General features: G+C 42.8%; 1 protein-coding gene across 1 annotated transcript; it reads left to right on the top strand.

Annotated features, from left to right (window-relative positions):
• Nucleotides 1-4,759: 4,759 nt before the first annotated feature.
• Nucleotides 4,760-17,486, top strand: TMEM64 (transmembrane protein 64; the record flags this gene model as incomplete). The annotated part of the gene is made up of 3 exons (XM_055703922.1): nt 4,760-5,806; nt 11,389-11,544; nt 14,915-17,486. Coding segments are annotated over 3 exons (1,398 nt in total), but the record flags the coding sequence as incomplete, so codon positions are not given.
• Between the last annotated feature and the right edge of the window lie 4,197 nt (nt 17,487-21,683).

Consider the following 21,683-nt stretch of genomic DNA (forward strand, 5'->3'; position numbering starts at 1 on the left):
TACACTGTGCAATTCAGGAGGGCACTACAAATGCAATAAACTTAATCTTTCTTCTATGGTTTACCATTTCCTAGGGCTGCCAGTGCTAGTCTAGTCCTCATAAGCAATTTTATGACTACCAAACTGTAGGCTACTTTTGGCAACAAAGCAGTCATTTCATGGAATGAAAAAACAGTGGAAGTTTCTTCTTTTAACCTCAGGATATCCTTTTACAAGGAGGAATCCCGTGTGAGTCTTTAAGATGAATTAGCGTAAGTTTTCCATTACTGTGACAATTGAAAGCAGCTATAAATGTATGAAGTATATAGCCATATTTTGCCTTTAGTTATAAGGATGCTTAAGGTTTCCCATTTGCTGTTTCTGGGCTAGGACACTCTCAGGAATACTATACAAGTCGTCATAAATACTCAGTTCTACTGAAATGGACTTGTTTTAGGTGTGTCACTATTTATACAATAACTAATACCAGAGTGATGTCTCAGAATCTTCCCCTCAGTGTAAATATTTCAGCACACTGCCTACTGTAATTAATTTTTGTTTATGCCTTACATATAAATTGTTTTGTAATAAAATCTGCTTGAAACGTTTCTTGTAAAATCATTGTATTAACCATATCTTTTATGTATAAACTCATAAGAAACTAAACACATTAATTTTCTGAATTATATGAGTTTTTGACAGTATATCAAATCATTCGATGTTTTTAACATGATTGTATAGCACTTATTCGGGACGCTGGTACTATAAATAAAGCAATAAAGTTTCCAGTCCTACATGTAGACACCTAATCAATCAAGCTGCAAAATAACACAGTCTGGATTCCCAACCTAAGACTTTAAAAGTTGCACTCTTTAATGGGTACATTTATTGAGTTTCACAGGCATTTAACCTTTTTTGTTTGTATCCTTTATTTAAAGATTTTTTCTGAACTAGACATCTCCAGGTGAAAGCAATGCAAACTTTGTTACATCTTGATTGATATTTGTCCAAAAAATTAAAACACTGGATTGTTTTAGCAACATTCAGTTGCTAATAATGCCAGTTCTTCTCTTACACCCCCTGTTACTGATGCAGCAACTTCAGAACTATCACCTTTCACTGGGAATTTAATCAATCTCATATAAAGCTACTCGATAGCTTGTTTCAGCATATTCCTAATTTGCTTTGACAAAACTGTCAATGCACATGTATTTAAAATATAACAACCCAATCATTGGTGCCCAGGCTGTAGCTTGCACACCTAAATTGGTCTGCCAGAATAATTTCTCTGGTCATGGCTTGCTCCTTGCTAGTATCTTCCCCTAAATCCTTGCAATTCATCCTCTGTTAAACAACAAAAAGTGTATTCCCTGCATGAGCAAAGTGTATGCAGTTTCCTTCATGTGGATGTAAAGGAAAGTATGACAAGGAAGACTGCAGATAAGATGGAGGCACCTCTAGTAACAGCTTGCTGTGCCCAAGGAACGGTTACTCCCGACATAAATTAGTCGGTGTTGCAGTTCCCACCAAAGGACCTTCACATTAAAAGGACAAAATTAAACAGAACAGGCATTTAGCAATACACTGGAGTTATGGTTCTTAATATCACCTTCTCAGAAAAGTCGTGCTTCTCTCTCTCCCAAAGAACAATTCAGAAATAACTATGGCAAGTTTTCAGGAGCTTGCAACTCAGAATTATTTTGTCTTCTGGTTCATGGCGTAGTATATCCTATTCTCCGGCTTCAGGACCACTGTTCAGTGCAGACCAGTTACATGGGCCTAAATGAGTCATGTCTTTCATTTCAATGAGATAACTCACATGCTTAGTTGGGTGTGTTTGCATGCTAATATTCCACGCAAAATAGCATTTCTCAGTTGCTCATGCCAGATCAGGGAAATATCCTGGATTTACAACATAGGCCTGGAAAAAACACCTGCATGGGCAAAAATTCTTCAATATCCAATTACTATCTATGTCATCATGAGAGCATCTTTAGAAACACCTTTTCGTGAAGCAGAAGTCCTCTGGCTGTTACCCTGTGCCTCTCAGGTTTTACATTGCTTCGCTGACAAATACCAAAATTAAATATAAAGACAGCTAAGAAAGCAGCTCAGATGACAGACAAGTTTAATGAGAATCTAAGTAACTCAGCCTGACAAGTATAAAAGCAGTTTTAATTAATTTAATGTAATCATTTAAATGCATATATAGTAAACCTGTAATTGTTACTCCTATTACTTCAAACAATTTCTGAAGCTAACCAGGCCACCAGTGCTTTTTTAAAGAACAGGTTAGACAACATCTGTTGGAAATTATTCACTAAATCAACTAATCTAACGGGGGTGGGGGTGGGGGGGTGGGGGTGGGGTAAGTGCAATCTTTTGCAGCACAGATTGTTTGCCCAGCAGCTGTGTGCTCAAGAGCTTGTCTGTTTTTCTAAGTGTAGTGATTAGTCTATGAAAAGATAACTGCTTTTCCTTACAGATCTTGCCTTGCTTATATCATCAGACCATTGGAATTGCATCATCCATACTATGGGAATATCCTATGATTCACCGACTAGTAAGCCTGAAAGGCGGATCATTTAGTCCAGCATTTTGTCCAGCAATGGGCCAATTTGGTGCATTTTCAAGGGTGTGTGAGGTTGTTTTTTTCCCCCTTCAAACAGTGAGAGTGCTGGGAAGACTTGCAGGAGCCAGCTGACACTGCCTCTTAGCTCTGTAGCTGTATCCGCTCTGCGTGCAGGAGAGGATCCCAGCTCTGCCCAAGTCTTGCTGAATTCCTGCGGTCTCGCTTGGATTTTATCCAAAAATTCTTCAGCTTGTGCTCCACGACTATGCACTGTGTCACTCAAAATTTGACTGCGTGTTGCCTGTTGCCTTTCCTTTCTGAGCTGCGGCTCCAAGGATCTGTACAATGCCAGGATTAGCTATTTTAGGGGGGGCAGGCTTCAGCCTGTACATTCCCAGGGACTGGAGAAGCATCTCTGCTCACTAACCAGTTACAATATTTTTATAGGTTGGAGTGTAATGTCAGGACTGTCACTTAGATAGACCATTATGTTTCTCATACCCTTTCATGGTCCCTTTTCAAGTACATTTTCTGTAATTATAAATACAGAACCCTGTAGCTTTTAGGAGTGGCAGTAGGAGATTTATTCCAGCTCTGAGCACAAGGTTATGCACTTTCAATGCAGAAATGTAGTGGCAGCATAAAGCGTGTAACTCTGATGGACATTTCCACTCAGGCTTTTTCATATTCTGTGAAAGCAACTGTACTGAACATAAATATAACACAAGCTGAATCCACATACATGCTCATAGCATAAACCCAGAAATTAATATTCTGTTGTCTTTTTTTTTTTTTTTTTTCTTTCTACAGAACTTCCAGCCATCCCCAGTTTGCTGAAATGCCTTCCTGAATGTACAGGTATGCCCACGATCCTTGTAACGCAGGGCTTTCTTGCCATTATCATTACGATGATGGATGCATTTGCATTGTAAGTAAGGAGCACACACAAAATCAAGTGCTCACATTCGCCTACAGGTAAAGGCAAGAAAGCAGATTATGCTGGAGGTATTTATCCACAACTTTCCCCGTTGTACAGTCTCCCAGGATCGTTTTATTCTGCTGTGGTGCTCAAAGACATCTGTCATTTTTTTAGGCGGGTGTGTTGATTGCCCAGGTTGTATCATTTCTAATGGTGCATTTTGCAAGTGAACATTTTTGCAACACATTCTTCAAGATACGCTCTTCGTTATGCAGCTCAGGGTCGCTTTTTTCAAATCACCCCTTAACCTTTACAACTCCCACGCGCATTCTCATTTTGTATAGGCTTGCAAATTTCCCAGCAGAGGAATATAGCTCCACCGGAGCACGCTGTACGCTTAAGCACTGTGAAGAACACAAACCCCTCTCCGCCCTACGCGGCTCCTCTCATTAGTAACGCCAGAGCAACAGCGACCTACGAAGCTGTCAGGCCTCAGCGAGGCTCATGAGGAAACACCCCTCGGAACGGAGCCCTCGCTGCGCGTTCCGGCTCTTTCTTTCTGTCTAGCATCGGCTCAGGAGTCGAGCTCAAACCACCCAAAAGCGCGTCCGGGCCAGCCGGGGTGCGAGCGGCTGCTGCCGGGGGGGCTCGTCCCGCTTGTGAGGCGGAGGACGCGGGGCGCCGGTGCCGCGGAGCCCGCCCGTGAGGCAGGGCGAGCGGCCGGCACGCCGCGGGAGCCCAGGCGTAACCCCCCGCTCAGAGGGGTCCCCACCGCGCGTCCCCCGGCAGCGTTTCGGCGCAGCCCCCCGGCTCCCGCCCGTTAAGGCTCCGCCGCGGGTGCGGGCTGCTGAGAACGGGGCGGGACCGCGGCGGCGTGCGGCGCCCCGAGGCGAGGGCGAGGCGGGCGAGGCGGCCCCACCGCCGCACACCCCGGCCGGCCCCACGCCCCGCGGCGGGCGGAGTGGCGCGGCGCGGGGCGGCGCGGGGCGGGGCGGGGCGGGGGCGGGCCGCAGCGCTACCGCCGAGTCCCGCAGCGGGGCCGGGCGCTGCCGCCGCCGCCGCTGCCGGAGCCCAGCCCCCGCCCCCTGCGCTGCGAGCGGCGCCCGGGCTGCCACATCGGCACCGCCGCTCCGAGAAGGCGCTTCGCGGAGCGGATCGGGAGCCCAGCGTGCCGGGAGATGGAGCCCCGCTTCTGCTGCCGCCGCTGCCGCCCCCCGGGACTCGCGCTCCGCCAGGGCCGCCGCTGCCACCGCCGGGACGGAGAGCGCGGCGCCGCCGTCTAACGCCGCAGCCCCGGCGGCGCGGCCGAGGGGGGAGGCGGCGCGGAGACCGCCGCGTCCCCGTCGCCCGCCGGGCCCGCGCGGCGCCGAAGCGCGGCCCCCTGCTCCCCGCCCTCCCCGCAGCCGCTTCTCCGCCCCCGCCCGGCCCTCGGCTGGGCTCCGCCGCCGGCAGCCGGGCCATGGCGGGGCGATGAGGGAGCGGCCGCCGCTGCCCGCAGGCTGCGTGGGGAGGCGGGGAGCGACGGGGCTGGGCGGCTCGGCGGCGCTAGAGCCGGCCGGCGGGCCGGGGGGATGTGGGGCGCGGGGGCCGCGGCGTTGCAGCTCCTCTCCCGGGCCGTGAAGCAGGCGGCGGCGCAGGGGGCCCGGCAGGACCTGGGCCGCTGGCTGTCCCGAGCCGCCGGGACGGCGGCGGGAGGCGGCGGCGGGGACGCCGTCGGCTTCGTCCCGGCGGAGGCGGCGGGGGCCGGCGGGCTGCTGCTGGGGCCCTACGCGGAGCAGGGCGGGCTGCCGCCGGCCGAGCTGCTGCTCTGCCAGCTGCCCGAGGCGGGCGGCGGCGGGCCCGGGCTGGCCGAGGCCCGGGGCTGGCGCTGCTCCTGCTGCCTGCTGGGCACCTGCTGGTGCAAGAGCTGCCTCAGCGTGTGCGTCCTGGCGGCCCTCTGCTTCGCCTCGCTCGCCCTGGTGCGCCAGTACCTGCGGGACCTGCTGCTCTGGGCCGAGAGCCTGGACAGCCTGGCCGGCGTGCTGCTCTTCACCGTGGGCTTCATCGTCGTGTCCTTCCCCTGCGGCTGGGGCTACATCCTGCTCAACGTGGCAGCCGGCTATCTCTACGGCTTCGTGCTGGGCATGGGTCTGATGGTGCTCGGCGTCCTCGTCGGCACCTTTGTCGCCCACGTGGCCTGCAAGCGGCTGTTGGCCCGCTGGGCGCGGGCCCGGATCCAGGGCAGCGACACGCTCAGCGCCGTCGTCCGCGTCGTGGAGGGCGGCAGCGGCCTCAAGGTGGTGGCCCTGGCGCGGCTGACGCCGATCCCCTTCGGCCTGCAGAACGCCGTCTTCGCGGTGAGTCCCGGCCCGGGCCCTGCAGCCAGGAAGAAGCTCTGGCTGGAAGGATGGCTCGCAGTGTAGTGGCCGCTGTCGCTGGTGGAGGTTGCCTCCTTTCCCAGGAGGAAACCTGGGTTTCTTTTAACAACAGCAGAAGCACCCCCCACCCCCCCCGCCTGCTTGCACTAGTCCGTGCTTGCAGAGGGACGGCGGGCAGGTTTTCGAGGCGCCTTGCTTGGTGACATTGCGTTACGAGTTGCTCTCGGGCTTTCAAGACTGTGTGCCAGTGTTAGAACGAAGCACCAGGGTGCTGTGTAGCAAAGTCTGCGGAGAACTCGACTGTTTTGAAGTGCCTGGTTTTTTAAAGTCATCCAAGCGGGAGGAAAAGTTGTATTTGTAAGCAGTCTTGCCAGATCTCCCTAAACTACTTTGTATAAACAATCATATTGGAAAGAAAGAAGCGGACAGATTAAAATTCTTACTCTGGTTGGTTGGTGTTTGTAGCATACGTCTGGCAAATCCATACAGCATGTTAAGTCCGTGCACGTGAGAGAGGACGCGTATCTTGGGCAGAGCAGTGAGATGCAGTGGCAGAGCTGAAAAAGGGACTGTGCAGCAGAATGGAACTGAAAGCAAGTTTAAATTTGAGTTTGGAAAGGGATTAGTCTTGCTTTTCTTTCTACTTCTGGATGCAGATTGGTATGTTCTTTAGTTATTTAAAATTTATAATCTTGCTGTCCCCTTTGATCATCTTAAAAGAGAAAGTAGAGAAGAACATGGAGGGTGCGCTTTTGAGTACCATCATGCTGATGATGACAATTTCAGACCCTCATCTCTTCCTGAGTGCTTTGTCTGAAGGATCTGGTTTTGGCTGTGTGTTATGCCTCAGTTGTGTCTGCTAACTTGGTGATACTAAAGCAAACCAGATCCTGAAATATTTTAAATGTTTTACAGTAACTTACATTCTTTACTGTAAAAGACTCTCCAAAAAAGTGTTTTGGTCTGCCACTTTCTTATAGCACACTTTCCTTCTCCTGTCTGCAGTCCTGATCCTGTTCCCTTCTGAAGCACTTGCTTAATTTTGACAGGTCTATCTGGTTGAAATCAGTAGGTTACTGAAAACCAAATTTGACATTTCAGAAAAAAATTAATCCACACCATCTTTAGAGGTGATCAAATTAGAGAGCATCAAATATTTAAAATTGCTATGTGTAAGACTGGGTGTGCTGGGACATTTGTCTGAAGAGCTGCAATCTCTGTCTGTAAAAGCTGTAACAGCTTATGTTTTCTTTATAAGCAAGTATTTTGGTATGAATGAGAAGAACCTCAGCTGTTCCATTTATTTACTTTTACATTTATTTAGTTACTGCTGGACTGAGGAAGCTTAAACCCATGCAGCTGGGATCAGAGTCCCCCCCAGAGCCCAGGGTCCCAGTGTAGCAGATGCTGTAGTGTGACGTTCCCGAAGTGGGGAGAGCTGTTGTGCTTTGGTTGTTCACTGTTTCTGGGTGTCACCTGAAGTATTCAGCAGATGTTGTAGTATTGGATCTGAAGAACTGACCAGACAATTACAGAGTTAAAATGATTTCTGTTGGAAACATGATTCAGCAGACCAGTGCAGTATTAAAATGATGCTGTAAATCAGTGGTTTATATTCTCTTAAGTACTGCAAGATAAATCTTTTCCTTTCCAAGTGGAAGGTTTCAGTGTTAAAATAACAGATAGGAAATGAGATGAAAGCAGGTTCTTGATTATGCCAAGTAGCTTGGATGTTGCCTGCTAAAATTAGTTTGGGTTGCATTTATTACTCCAGATTTACTACTTTGCAGTGTAGTCAAATAAAGCATGGCGCATTACATTTTTAACAGAGAACATTTAATATGAACTACAAGATTACTGAAAAATAAAAACGTTGCATGCAAATCAGGGAAGTCAAGGCGGTTTCTCGCTGTGAGTCAAGTTTAAGCTACATATAGAGTACAAAATGCTACCCACACAGACTGAGCTGTCATTTCTTTGAGATCTGACCTATTTGAAAACTTAATGTTTTACTGAAGTTTGAAATGCAAGGGGGTTTGGGGTGCCCTAACCATCTATCCATTCCCTGAGCTAGCAACTTCAGTAATGAATTTGAAAAGGATTGTTCTTAATAGTAGAGGAAAGAACAGTAAACTTGAGGAAACCTACGCGTCTTTAATTTTCCAGCAATCTGGTCTAGGTGTGTCTTCTATGTGCATATTTATAAGTAAACTGGAGACACTGAGAATACATAAATGAGAAGGAAGGGAGGAAGTGACACATGAGGTCTGGGGCAAGGCATAACCTTGATGTGGGAGGGGTCATCTGCAGGGCTGGGATTAATGGGTTTCGACAAGCACTTGTTCAGTGGTGTATACCATCTGCTCAGGGTTTTGGGGAGGCTGAATTACAGGAGGAGTGTAGAGAAGGAAGAGCTTCCTAACATTTGATTAGTGATGGGATCACATTATTTGAAATGCACAAGAAGAAAATTAGCACAAATTTCTTAGTTTCTCACCAGCCAGATGTGAACATGCTTCTTAGAGTCATTCTGCTGCTCTGGGAAGGCGCTGATATTGGGAGCAGTGGGGTAGTGCATTTACTTGCCTTTCTGGAAGACCTAGAAAACAGTCAACTGAAAGCATGTTTGTATTTCTCTTTGGGTGTGTTTTGCCTAATTGTCACTCCTTGTGATGCCAGTGTGGCCGTGGCTCTGGGGAGGGGTGATAGTTCTTCCTGAAGTGTTTGCCCATGCACAGCGCTCTCGGCAGCTCCGAGTGTTTTGGAGGCAGGCCTGTAAGGACGCCTGGTATGCAGGTTATTACCGCCTTCCCACCAGTGAGTCCCTGGAGTGAGATTTGTGCAAACACATTATTTGTAGTGCTAGGTGTAGGTTAGATCAGAATTCATATTTCTTTTTTTTTTTTTTCCTTCCCTCTTTGAGAGGAATATCACATGGAAGAAATTGACTAAAAAAAAATATCTGAGTGTCTAAGAGTGCTCCTCTGGTTCCCGAAATGCACACAGTGAAATTAGAGTTGAAGAAATGGTACCTGCTTTGCAGGAACATGCAGGCTGCTTACTCTGCTTGTTGGAAAGTTGATAGCGATTTTTTTAGTTTGTTTTGGTTTTATTTGCTACATGGGTTTTTTGAGGACAACAAAAGCATCAGAATTGTCCTTTGCTCTTGTTGCTAAGCCTATCTGATCCAAAACATGGGGATTCATAAGCTGAGGGGAGTAGAATCTGCTGCAATCCCCGAAGGCATGTGAGTTCTCAACAAAGTCCTGACACAAGCGTTTATTCTTTGGCAATACTGAACCAAAGGTGTCAGCTTCAAAGAATACACAAAAGTTTTACCAGACAAAGTCTGTTCAAGGCTTAGTGAGAGAGTTTCTGCCTAATGCTCTTGTCACCAGAGCAATTAGGTAGTTCTTAACTTCATTTAAATACATAGGTATGGCCCGTAACACAACTGCATCCATGCTTGCTTTGAGACTTCTGTTAATTTTTTGCTGTCTCGAGCTTTCACTAGAAACAAGTCTTGGTAGCCTCTGGCAGCTTGGCCATGCAGACCCCAGTCTGGCAGGTTTATAGAACAAGTAAAGTTCATAGAAGGCAAAATATGGAAAGCTGTAAGTTTTATTAAAAATTCCTCAGGTTTCTTAGGTGGGAACGCAATCTGCTTCCTGTGCCTTCTGGGTGAAGGGATACCACTGCAGGCCTAAACCAGGAGTTAAAAGGGCACCTGCAAAATTTCCTCTCCCTCTCCTTGGGCTTCCCACTAAAATGAAAGCTCAGTTGCAGTCCAGCATATCCATTGGCAGCCTCCACTTTGTTTGGAAACAGTCCCTCTCATGACTCAGGAGGTCCAGTTGCTTCAGGACAGATCCAGATGTGCAGATGTGTTGCTCTGCAACCACAATGTCCTTAATATATATACAGAAATGAGAGGTGCCTGGGAGTGTTAAAACAATCTTTGGGAAATTTCCCAGCTCCTTTAGATTTAATAACAGTGTCCTACTTAGCAGATCTTCCCTCAGCATTAGTATTTCAGGGACTTTTAATAGCAGCTCCTTCATTCCCTTGGCAATATGGGAAGTTTCGCTTGTGCATTCTTATTACATGGCCCAGATTACTAATGCTTTTTTTTTTTTTTTTTTTTTTTTTTTTTTTTGAAAAAAGTCTTTTTGAAGCATCGGTCAAATGTGAAGTTCTGACATAATTATGTATTGTTTTTTCATTATAAATCTAAATCAATCTTGTATAGAGAGGGAAATGTATTATTTGGATGCTACTATATATTTCAGTCTGTGGGAAGTATAATTTGCAGTGTGAAGTTTGGAATTGGCTTACTGGGTCTTGTTCCAGTGAATTAATCGTTATGCTTCATTGCATTCTCTTCCTCCATTGCCCTTCCCAAAAACTTTCCACTGATACTACTTAGAGCTCCAAGAATTCAGCACTGTGACTTTGGTAGTAACCAAAGTTTAAGAATAGTAATTTCTTGCTCTTCTCTTGTCTTTGACACTGTGCAAAACTGTCAAGGTCAATAATTTCCACGTAGACTTCCAGTGTTAGGGGCTGTTCTTAGTTAGAACTTGTTTCATTACAATGTGATCAACTGAATTGTCTGGAAAATTCCTTAGACTGCTTGTTTCAAAATTGCCCTTTTCATACTAATTTTTAACCTATGGTTTTCTCCTGTTTTCATTTTGCTTGCATAAATACCTTTTGACCTCTGGGCTTTTGCATTTAGTATTTCCCAATGGCTGCTGATACTAATTTAGCTAGTACTGTGTACTTTGTTCCCAGATAAACTGTCCACATATTGACTCAACAGAAATTTCACACCAGAGAGGAAAACACCTTGAAGTATTATTAGTGGTTTTTCCAGAGAAACTAACACAAGCTATAGCCACATGTACTGTTTTGTTCACTAATTAAAATGTGATGCTAAAATACCTTTGGTAGGAAATCTTAATGATACCCATGTATATCAGTATATAGATAGATATTGCTCATAGAGATCACTGATAGATATATGTATCTTAACCAGCTATATAACTTCCCTTGTAGAGGCAAATTGTATCTACTATTCTGTTTAACTAGATTGTATTTAGTACAGTGACGTTTTGAACAGTTGCCTTTTATTAGTTGCCATACATGTAAAATGCAAAGCAAATAGATTTTTGCTTTAGATCTTCACATTTGATAAAGTAATTTCTTCCCGCAAGCAAATTCTCATAAATTGTAGGGCTCCATTCACCATGAAGAAATAAACATTTTCAATGAACAGTATAATTGCATCTTTAGTTAATGACTTTTACACAGAGATGTTCCATAATGTAAGATTGAATGAAATAAAACCTAGTAACTTTAAAAAGGCCAGATGAAAACTAGCCACATACTGTTTTGTTGTATTATCTTAAGATTCATGCACAGTGGAAAGTTTTGGTGAAGGAACGTAAGAAATTCCTTCATTATTTTGCACAGATGGTTGTGGGAGTGGCAGTCTGGTTGTTTGTGCATGTAGATTGTGTTGAAGCTGTACTTGATTTCTTACGTTGTCTTTTACTCAGATTACAGATCTGTCATTACCCAACTACCTGATGGCTTCCTCAGTTGGGCTGCTTCCTACTCAGCTCCTGAACTCATACTTGGGCACTACCTTGCGTACCATGGAGGATGTGATTGCAGAACAAAGTGTTAGTGGCTATTTTATATTCAGTTTACAGGTAAGTTAAAATAATTGCTTTCACAGACCTTGGTGACAGTAACGTCAGTCTATTTATGACTGCTTGGGTAAGCAATTACTCTTGGCGGTCATCTTCTTGTGGTTGAATTTATTTCTATAGCCCCCCAATATCTTGCTCATCTTCTGTATCAGCCGGATTCAAGACAGAATTTTTCTTCTGGAGGCAGTAGACAAGTTTCCTTCCTGTCTCTTCAAGTCATTGAGTCTTTGCTTTGGAAACTGCATGCCCATAGAAATGGGTGGGAGACAGATTCAGTATTGCTGGTTTGTCTTTTAGGTTGTACAGCCTGAAGTGTAAAAGGGGTGGGCTGCAGGAGGTTTGGGGGAATGCATGTCTCGGGGGTTAAGAGCTGCTTTCTGTTGGTGTGACAGCTCCTAGTCTGAGGCAGCCAACCTCTTACAGACTGAGTCAAGCAGGTATGGCATGTGGTATTCAAAGGCAGCAGGTTTATAAAGTGTTTAATTTATAACTGTTACTGGTATTTTCAGTAGATTGTGTAAAGCTGAGCTGCTGTTTCTGTTTCACAGTCTTATTGACTCCCAGATACCCAGAGAAATGGGTTTTGAGGGTGCTGTTTTCTTTTGATTTTGTTTTCTTCTGTTAGAAAAGTTTAGTTCTCTCGTACTGTGCTTGACACAAAGCAGAACTTACTCAGTGCTCTCTTTTTTTTCCTTTCTGCCACAGTTTTGTCGAGTTTTCTTCTCCTGCCCTCTGTGGTAAATCTCCTGCTGATTTTTAGACTTGTCAGACCACCCCTATGCAAAAGCCTGTGTGCCACCAGCTGTGAAATAGTGTGTTCAGGGTGCATAGACCCAGCACCTGTGCAATGTTCAGTGTTAGCACTGAACACTCCAGATTTTGCATAGATATTGAGGATGAAAAGTGCTGTAAAAATACAATTTTGCTAATGCCTAAATCTGAATATCCTAGTTTTGCAAGTAAGTAAATTTCTGAGGAGTATCTAGTACCCGTACATGAGCTTAGCCGATGAAGTGATTTGTCAGTAAATCTTGGGGGTAAGCCTTAAGTCTGAGACTATTAGGAGCATAGAGGTCATGAGTATTTCAGAAGCAGATGATATATTAAAATTTCCTGACAGTGCCAGTACTTAAGGCTGTGTTTGACCAGCAGTTACCATGGTTTGCAGACTTTCAGTTGGTACTGCAGTCATTTATCTTCCTCAGTTTTTACAATCATAAAGTTGATGTTTAACAATGTTAAGATATAAAACTAAGTCTAGGACCAGTTTAAGCCATTCCCCCCTGCTCCTAAAACTAGTGTGCTCTTAAATGGACCATATAATTTATAGGCTTCATAGAACAGGGTTATGAGTATTAAAAATGCTTTTGTAAATAACCTTGTAGATCAAAGAGAAAAGAAACGGTTAAGTGATCAGCTTTCATTTTAATTGTGAACTGTTATTTCCAGTATAGTATTTAGCGGTCTTTTCCCTTTTTTTTTTTTTTTTTTTTTTAATGACATTGACTCTCCTTTGAAGATTATATAGGTTGTAACGTAACTGTTGCTCAGATGAGCACTAGCTAGAGAGGGTTGAATATTTGAATAGGAATGCTCACCTCCTTGAGCAGTCCTTGGGACCTGACTGAATAAGTGAAGGGGAGCCTGTTAGTGGAGGAATTATTTAAGTTCTCCCACTTTCTCTCGGGCGTATGCCTGGTGCTTTGCTTGACTGGGCTTTGATGTGACTTTAATTTAGTGAATAGCTGTAAAAATCCTTCACATTTCATTGTTGTCTGTGTGTATATATTTTTTTAATTTATTTATTCATGTAGGGTACCAGGCTACTGGTAGTAATATTTCTCAAACCAGTCAAATTTAAATATGTGGGCAAGCTTTTAGAATAGGATTTTTCCTGTATATTCAGAACTTGGTGTCCATAGTCTCTTTTTGACTCTTACATTGGCCAGCTTTTGAAATGTATAACTTGAATTAGTGAGGAACATCTTTTCCACCACAGGGATAGTCAAGCAATGGAGCGTGTTGCCCAGAGAGGTGGTGAAATCTCTATCCTTGGAAATTTTCAAGACCTGACTGACAAAAGTCCTGAGCAACCTGGTGTGATCTTGCAGCCAGCCCTGCCGTGAGCAGCAGGTTGGGCTAGACTGCTAGGATGCCTTCCAGCTGCAATTATCCTGTGACAATACTTGTCAATCATCTTACTCGGTGATAGTCTAATATTTTGTATGTCATGCTGACAGGTGTTTTAAGTGGTAGTTCTTAAAGTTAAAGAAAACATAGCCCTACCAATTAATAATGAAGTTCAGATTTTGGACTCAAAACTTTAGGTTCTGTTGTAAACAATATAACCTTTCTGTTTTTTTGAAAGGAAGTCACAGATTCCAGCTAGTTTCATAAAACATTCTTAGAAAAGGTAGAGGAATTTACTTCTTTTGAAAGGACTCTCGCTATAAGACAGCTTGATTTTTATTTGAAGATTATTTTTTTTTTTTTAAGGAGGATCTCAGCTGAAAACTTAACTGGTGTTTTATTGAAAGCAAAGGCCATCTCTGGGGAGTGCAGTGCATGCCAATGTCATTGAATGAGTAATTTCAAAACAAAAATGGTTGTTTAATTGTGATAACTTATGTGGTGAAAGTTTAAAAATTCTTAGCAATAAAATTCAGAGCAAAAACCTGAACTAAACCCCTAGTTATGGACAATATTTCTTCCTTAAACAAATGAAAGAACTCCCCACCACCAACATCCTATCACTTCCCTGAGCCATCCTCCAGAAACCAAGTTCTTCCCATACAGACTACTATAAGTAGCTCAGAAGCTCTGATTCTGTCCTGTTCAGTTTTGATATCCAAGAAGCAGCGTGACACGTCTACTCTCTCTCTTCCACACCCCGGGGGAACAAACAAGAAGTCTTATTTCCTTTGGTCTGCAGCATCCTGTCTCTGCTGTTTTGCTAGTTGCAGATGCCCAGTACAATTTCAACCTATTATTCCCTTGGTTTGCGGCCAACAGCCCTTTTGATTTACAGAAGTGCACCATGTTGTTTCTTTGTGGATACATTTTTGCCGAGAGAGAAGGTGAAGGGATTACTTTCTAACAAATAGTGGATATCAATGGAAGAAAGAATCTTTCCTAAGTAGTAGGTAATGTCTGTGTTCTGATATGCTATTTATGTTTGTAGCATATGTAGGATTAGAGCCACTCATTGGTTAAGTTCATCTCCCTTCTGATGTCTTGCCTGTGAAGCATTGAGTCATCAGATGCCTCCATCAATCTTTGCACCGATGACTTTTGTTTTATTCAGAACAGTTGCTTTGTATTCATGCTTACAGTTTATATAGCCTACAGCACTCTTTTGTTTTATTTGCAGATTGTCATAAGCATAGGACTCATGTTTTACGTTGTTCACCGAGCTCAAGTGGAACTGAATGCAGCTATTGTAGCGTGTGAAATAGAAATGAAGACATCGCTTGTTAAAGACAGTCAACCAAGCATCAGTGGTTCAACAACATACTGTAACAAAAGGACAGTAGCATTCTCTGGAGGAGGTGTCAATATTGTGTGATATCAAGTATTAATAAAGTAAGGCGTTGGGAACCTAAGCTATTGCCTAGAAATATCTATGGACAATTAAACAAGTTTTAAAAAAAAAATAATTACAAGTGGTTACAGGTTGTACTGTGGCACAAACCAACCGACCAGCTCTTCAATTGCACATGGGGTGACTTCTAGCAAGAAAAGAGAGATGGCGAAGTAACTTAAGATGTAAATGCAAATTTGGTTGCACCTTTGGTCGTTTATATGCCTGTCAGGCCTGTAGTCTGCACTTTAGGTTTTTTCCTTTGCTCCTATAAACTGAGAAATGCTTCTATAAACTGAGAAGAGTAGCACAGAGGGAAATATTTTTCTCCTTAGCATTATTTATAAGGCTGAATAATTATATGCAGTAGAATTTTATTACTGATAAAGATGAATGAGAAGGTATGCAATTCAATGTATGTTATTCTTGAATGTGCTGTTGCTTTAGAATTGCTTCCAGAACTTGGAGTGTATTATTTAGCTAGTGATGGGACCATTTGGCTTCATTTTTTGATTTTTTTTTTAAAAAAAGAGCCCTATATAAAATTTTGGTTGAATGTATTTTTGTAAGTCATTAAAAATGTTGCAGAGCCATGTGTATGTATTCACACAAGCTTAAATCCTACATTGTGGGACTGAAGTGCTCTTAAATAACATTTTAAGTTACACTGTGTAATATGCAAAGTAAAAGGAAAAATACAGAAGTTATAATAGATTGCAGTGACTATTTGAAGGAGACTTCATGATCTAACTGTTGCATTGGTTTTGCCACCTTGGTGATTGTAACAAAGGGCTGTTCAACGTTAGTCCTATTTATAGTATTTTTAATTGTTAAAAGGATGGAGTTTTTAAACTCGTGTGAGCGCATGTAATAAGGCTTCCAGAACAGGGAGCTAAATATCTCCTTTAAACAGAATGATGGGATACTGACAGTGCTGATTTTACATGAAGGTGGCCTTTATTTTGTAAGTGAATCCCCCCTCCCTTTAAAAAGCTTTAAAAATTCACTTTGGTTGGCATGTTTTTCTCTAAATTTTTACATTTTTTACAAGACGCAATCTATTATAAAGTTTGTGAGAGTGAAGAAATGAAAACTAGATGTTTTCCTTGGAAAATTAAATAATCCAGTAATGGAGGAGGACAGTAATGTCTGCGACTCAGGAATTCTGACTCCATTTTTGCAAGATAACACTGTATTGGATAATTCTCCTTTTACGTGTGCTGTGGACTGTTTTTCACTGCGTTTGAATAGACTGGATAACCTGAAAGTATCGTGTGTGTGTGTGCAAAAAGGAAAACAATAATGCCTGAACATGATGTCCTGTATGTGTGAGTTTTGTGTAGATATACATACCATTGTTCAACTGCTCGAACATGCGCAAGTCATCTGATACAAAAATAATGTAATGTATTGCTTATTTTATAGTTATTTTGTGTAAGTTTTTAAGGATGCTTTCAGTCTTCAAGATTTTGTGTTATTTTCTAACAATATGACTGTGCCTCCTTTTTGTAAGGCTGCAGGGCCCAAGCATTTTTGTCTTGCTGAGAATAGCAGGTCTTCGAGGTCATTGGGAAGCGGAGATTTGATAGCCTCTAACAGTCTTACTGGGAGGATGTACGCTACTCGCATAACTTGACATCTGCGCATTCCTTGGTAGTGGAAGTTCATTTTTTTCCCTTTAAATACATATCCTTTGCAGACTGCTGTTCTTGGGTCTTGTGACCTAAGGAACTGAACTAGTTAAATGAAACAACAAAGTTCAGATTGTCTCCTTTTTGTTGGTTTGGGTTTGGGGTGGGTTTATTTTTGGTTGGTTGGTTGGTTGGTTTTTGAAAAGGCAATCTGTATATACCTGGAAGTGTTCATTTACACATACCTGCCTCTGACAGCTCCTGTGTGAAAACAAGAGAGCCAGATAACTTTCTGATGGCGTTATTTGTCATCATCGTATAATTGAGCCCTTTCTTAACTAAAGGTTTTTTATTTTTTTTTGTTCCTTGGAAAGAACAGTCCTTCAATAAATGAACTGATTTGAACTTTGCTCCATCTTGCCAAATGAACAACAGTGTTTTGAAGAGGGTATCTCTTTCTTTGCATTTTTAAACTAACTTAAGGTTGTGTTGATTATTCGAGAACATTTCCCAAATATGTATTTTGAAGTGCTTTTATTTCCATGACATTTTGTAACCAGAGTAACTTCACTATGTGAACACTTTTGTAGTATGGAATTAGTTCTTAAGATTTTTGCATTTTGCTTGATACTTGTAATATTTGTGTACAAGTTAATGGGAAATGTGCATCAAAAGGAACTTTTCTGTACCATGCCAATCATAATTTTATACAATAAATTCACTTAAATTTCTTTAAAGGAATATGTATTAAATGATTTAAGTTGCTATGAGGTAGTTGGAAAGAAGGTGCAGTGGAGCTTTGTCTTTATGTGTGCGTGCCAAGTTAGTTGTCTATGTTGAAGGAGTAATAAGTTAGGATTTAAGGATGACTTCCATGGGTTGGGGATTTACTGACAAAGGAAAACCACTTGGTTTATATTTTTTAAAATAAATACATGCTTAATTCTTTTAAATACTTTGAAGGTGAGGTATTTATAGCTGCCTTTTTGATAGAAGAATGAGCAGAAGTGTGCCTATAAGAAATGTGCTACTGAAGTGAAAAAGGATGATTTTTTTTTGAATGTAGAAGTAGTAAAAGTGATGTGATTTTTTTGGGGTTTTTTTAATACTTTCCCTACCTACTGCAATTAAAAAAGAAAAGGCTATGAATCTAGTTTAAATAATAGGTGGCAAGTCACTTCAATGAATGCTTTCTGAGTTGCCATGAAATGTACATAAATTGCAGGTCATGCAAAAGAAGGAATCTCTCTCAGCTGCATAACACCAGTTTTCCTTCCTCCTTGTGGTAAGTGCAACTGTGTAACAAATTTGTCAAAATTTAGCTTTCTACTAAGCACCTGTGAGGAAAACCGTTTCGTGTCCAAGAGCTTTATATACTATTTTCACATTGATTTTTGCACGGTAACTCCAGCAAACATTGCCAAGGTCAAGTTTGAAGAATGGAAGAACTGGTTTCTTGCATGGTGTGTGGCTGGTGTCACGTTTGCGTTTAATTTTCAGTTTCCCACCCAAAGCTGCTATGATTTGGATTTTGACTGACCAAGATTTCTGGAGTCATCGGTGGCCTTGCAAATAATCTAGGATAAAATAGTTAAGATGAAATACTATAAATGTATTTCCATTGACTATGTGGTCATTTTTAACGACAGAAGCAAATAGCTCAAGTAGCTCTGTGACAGGCTTCCACTATGATTAATTCATACCAGTCCCATGTACATAAGAAGACAATGGTTTGAGCATGAGGGAATATGAAAAGGGAGTGCAGAGGGGGAGCTGATGCAAATTCTGCCTCTGCTGGGGAAAGGAGCTTGGTCCTGTCCTCTCCAGTCCTGCAGAATTAGCAATGTGCCTGGCAGCACAGGGGTGATGGGTCTACTGCATCCTCTCTTCATGGTCGTTAGTGTTTGTCTTGCAGTATCCTGTTGTATTGATTTTTAATTTATTAGTGATATGTAACAAGAACTAATTGAGTGGGCACTTGCAATCCTGTGCCTTTCCTCCTTCAATACATTATTGTGGTTTATTACTAAACTTAAATCTACGTTTTAATAAAGACTTGTGTTTGTTAATGTAGTTAAGTCCTCCTTGCTAGCCAAGTGACTAATGTGTAGTTGATTGGATTCAGAGTCTCAATTCATTTGGAAAATTATTTGGGCAAGAGTTACTGTTTTGAGTGTCTAATTATTTAGGACTTTAGATACATTGCAAAATAAATTAGCAGAATAGATTTATTGTACAAAGTTTTCTGGTTTTGTTTGGGTTTTTTTGTTGTTGTTGTTGTATTTTGTTGTTGTTTTGTTGTTGTTGTTTTGCTTTAGAAAAAAGATTGTTAGCAACATAGCAGAGAGAGGATGTGTTCTGTCCTGATCCTGAGACTTGAATACTGGGTGTCATCCTTTTTGGGAGATTAGAATGTTGCCAAGATGTAGCACGTGTAAGCTTGGGTGCATCAAGGTAATTAGGTGCCCATTTTGGTGAAAAGGATGTAAACCCTGTATCTTCAGGCCAGCATGGAAAGTTTTTTTTGTCATACAATCTACAGAGCTGCACAGCTTGGCATTGGTGAGTGCAGTGCATTGCTTCCCATCGGAATCTAGAGAGCTACAAGATTTCAAGCTGCAGGGGAGGAAATAATAGCCAGCACAGCAAACAGTTTGGGTAGGTTAAACTAACAATGTTGCCAGAACTGTGAATACATGAGAGTGCCTTGTTTTCATAATTGCCAGGTACTTTCACAGCTTCTGCTTCCTTCCACTGGAGGGTAGCTGGGTGGCATCACCTAGAGGTAGGTCAGCGTTTTGTCTTCTGGAGAATTTTAGCATGCTTTGACTTTCAGACTTCTTTACTTTTGAAATAGTATTTTGCCAAATTTTGCTGTAATTTCTCTAAATAGAAAATTTTAGTTTGTTCCAGTAACAGAGCAAGATCAGCTGGGGTGCAAACATGTATGGACCAAGTGATGTTCATGTATGTGCACCTGGCCTAAGAAGGAACTTCTGTAGGGCAATGTGCATGAGCTCAGTTTGCTGAATGCGAGGTGTTTCCCTCTCTTCCACTGAGCTATAACTGTTTCCCTTACAGGCTGTGGGTGGGAGGAAGGAAGGAAGGAAAGGCCTGTGGTGATGGACTATTTTAATAGCAAATTTTCACTCTCTGCCTTAGAAACTTGGTTGCTTAAGATCACAAATATTCTGCGTTTAATGTGAGAAGCAGTAGGTGGTGAGGGAATAGACTAATGAATTCTCTCACTGTGATATTTGTGAGGGAGTAATAAATTGCTTCAGTATGAAGTGAAACACCCAGATTATAGAGGGGTGGTTTTTTTGCTGGATTTTTGGGCGTAGGGAAGGGTGAGGGTGGTACTACTGGAAGCAAATGGCACTGAAATGGCAGCAATATGAAGTTACTGCTGATTCTTTTGAACCGTGAGTTATTATGACTGTTTCAGATGTCTTTTACAGCTATGGGGAATAGTGTCTCAGAAGCAGCTAAGAGTAAGAGTTTTAAGTGAGAGCATCTCTGCTCCTGGAGGGCTGCTGAATACGAATCTCTCTTTCCAGGGCCTGCTTTTATAACCTGGGCTGGCAGTGCCCAGACCAGAAGCTGTGGATAGCTCTCATTAAAGGGGGACATTTGCTGCCTTTCTGATATTTTTTGCAGCAAAAGTATATGGCAGATGGTTTGCCTGCCTGAAAGGCTTCCTTTTTGCTCTCGCACTGCTTTGCCTAGCTCGGGTGGCAGCTGAGCGAGGAAGAGCTGTGCACTTGCCATTTGCTTTTCCACCAGGCAGGGAGGCAGATGTTTCTGAGTTGAAGCCAGAGGTTGCTCTGTGTCTTTCATTCTCAAACACTTTCTGCACAGCTTCTTTTCTCTATGCTTTAAAAAAGCTCCACACCCCCCCACCCCCCACCCCCCCAACCCCACACCCAAGAAACCTTTGGAACAAGTAAAATTCATGCCTTTAAATGAATATTCTGTATATTCCCCTGCAGATATCAATAGATGTATGAGATGATTGTGTTCAGCCAGCTGTAGTAATCTCTTCCATGCTCAGTGACTTCTGCAGGAAACAAAGTTCTCCAGCCATGGAGCTTACTAGGGTGCAGTACTATGGCAGCCATGAAGGGATTTTCTTGCTGTTTACACTATTGAATCACTGAGTTCCAGTCATCTTAATGCTGCAGTGAATTTTAGGGTTTCACAATTGTGGGAACAATACCAGTGTGCAGCTCCAACATCACGTGCGTTGGTATTTTACAAGCACTTCGTGTTGGCTTTGCTGCATTTTGTGGGAAGGCTGCACTGGTTGTAACATGATGTGTGTCTTGTCCAGGTTTTGGCAAGAGTACAGGTATTTTGATTTTTGGTGCAGTGTGTTGAACTTTATTTCATTAGATACAGCAGGCCTCTTTTCCCCTACCCCCATGTCGACCACAATGGTTTACCAGCTATATGGTTATTGCTTAATTTGCAATCAGACAATTCTGCTATGCATACATGCTGGTCCAGCATTGAACAGCTCATTTTCTGTGGCTGGCTCCTTTCAGCTGAGGAATTTGTCTTTTTTTCCAGCTACGTCACTCAGTCGCATGAAAGACATTATCTGTCCTTGCATATGATGCTTCCTTAGATTAGGTTGGGTATGACCTTGTTCTTTCAAACAAATTTTGAGGTGGGAAAATGGCAGGGTCTGGAGGAAGAACCCTGAACTCCCTAGAGCCCCTGGCATTTGCACTGGGGAAAAGAGCCTTGTGGTAATGAATTTTAGAAATGTTTCCATAAAGAAGCAGTTTGAGACTGGAATTGAAAACTTAGAGGAGGAGGGAAAAAGTTGCAATTAGTACAAGGGTATTAGTATACTTACCAGGAGGTAAAAATCCTGGCAGCTATAATTAGACAAGGTTATTCTCCCTTTTCAGTGAGTCATT

This window comes from Falco cherrug, chromosome 3 (assembly GCF_023634085.1).
Source record: "Falco cherrug isolate bFalChe1 chromosome 3, bFalChe1.pri, whole genome shotgun sequence".
Taxonomy (NCBI): Eukaryota; Metazoa; Chordata; class Aves; order Falconiformes; family Falconidae; genus Falco; species Falco cherrug.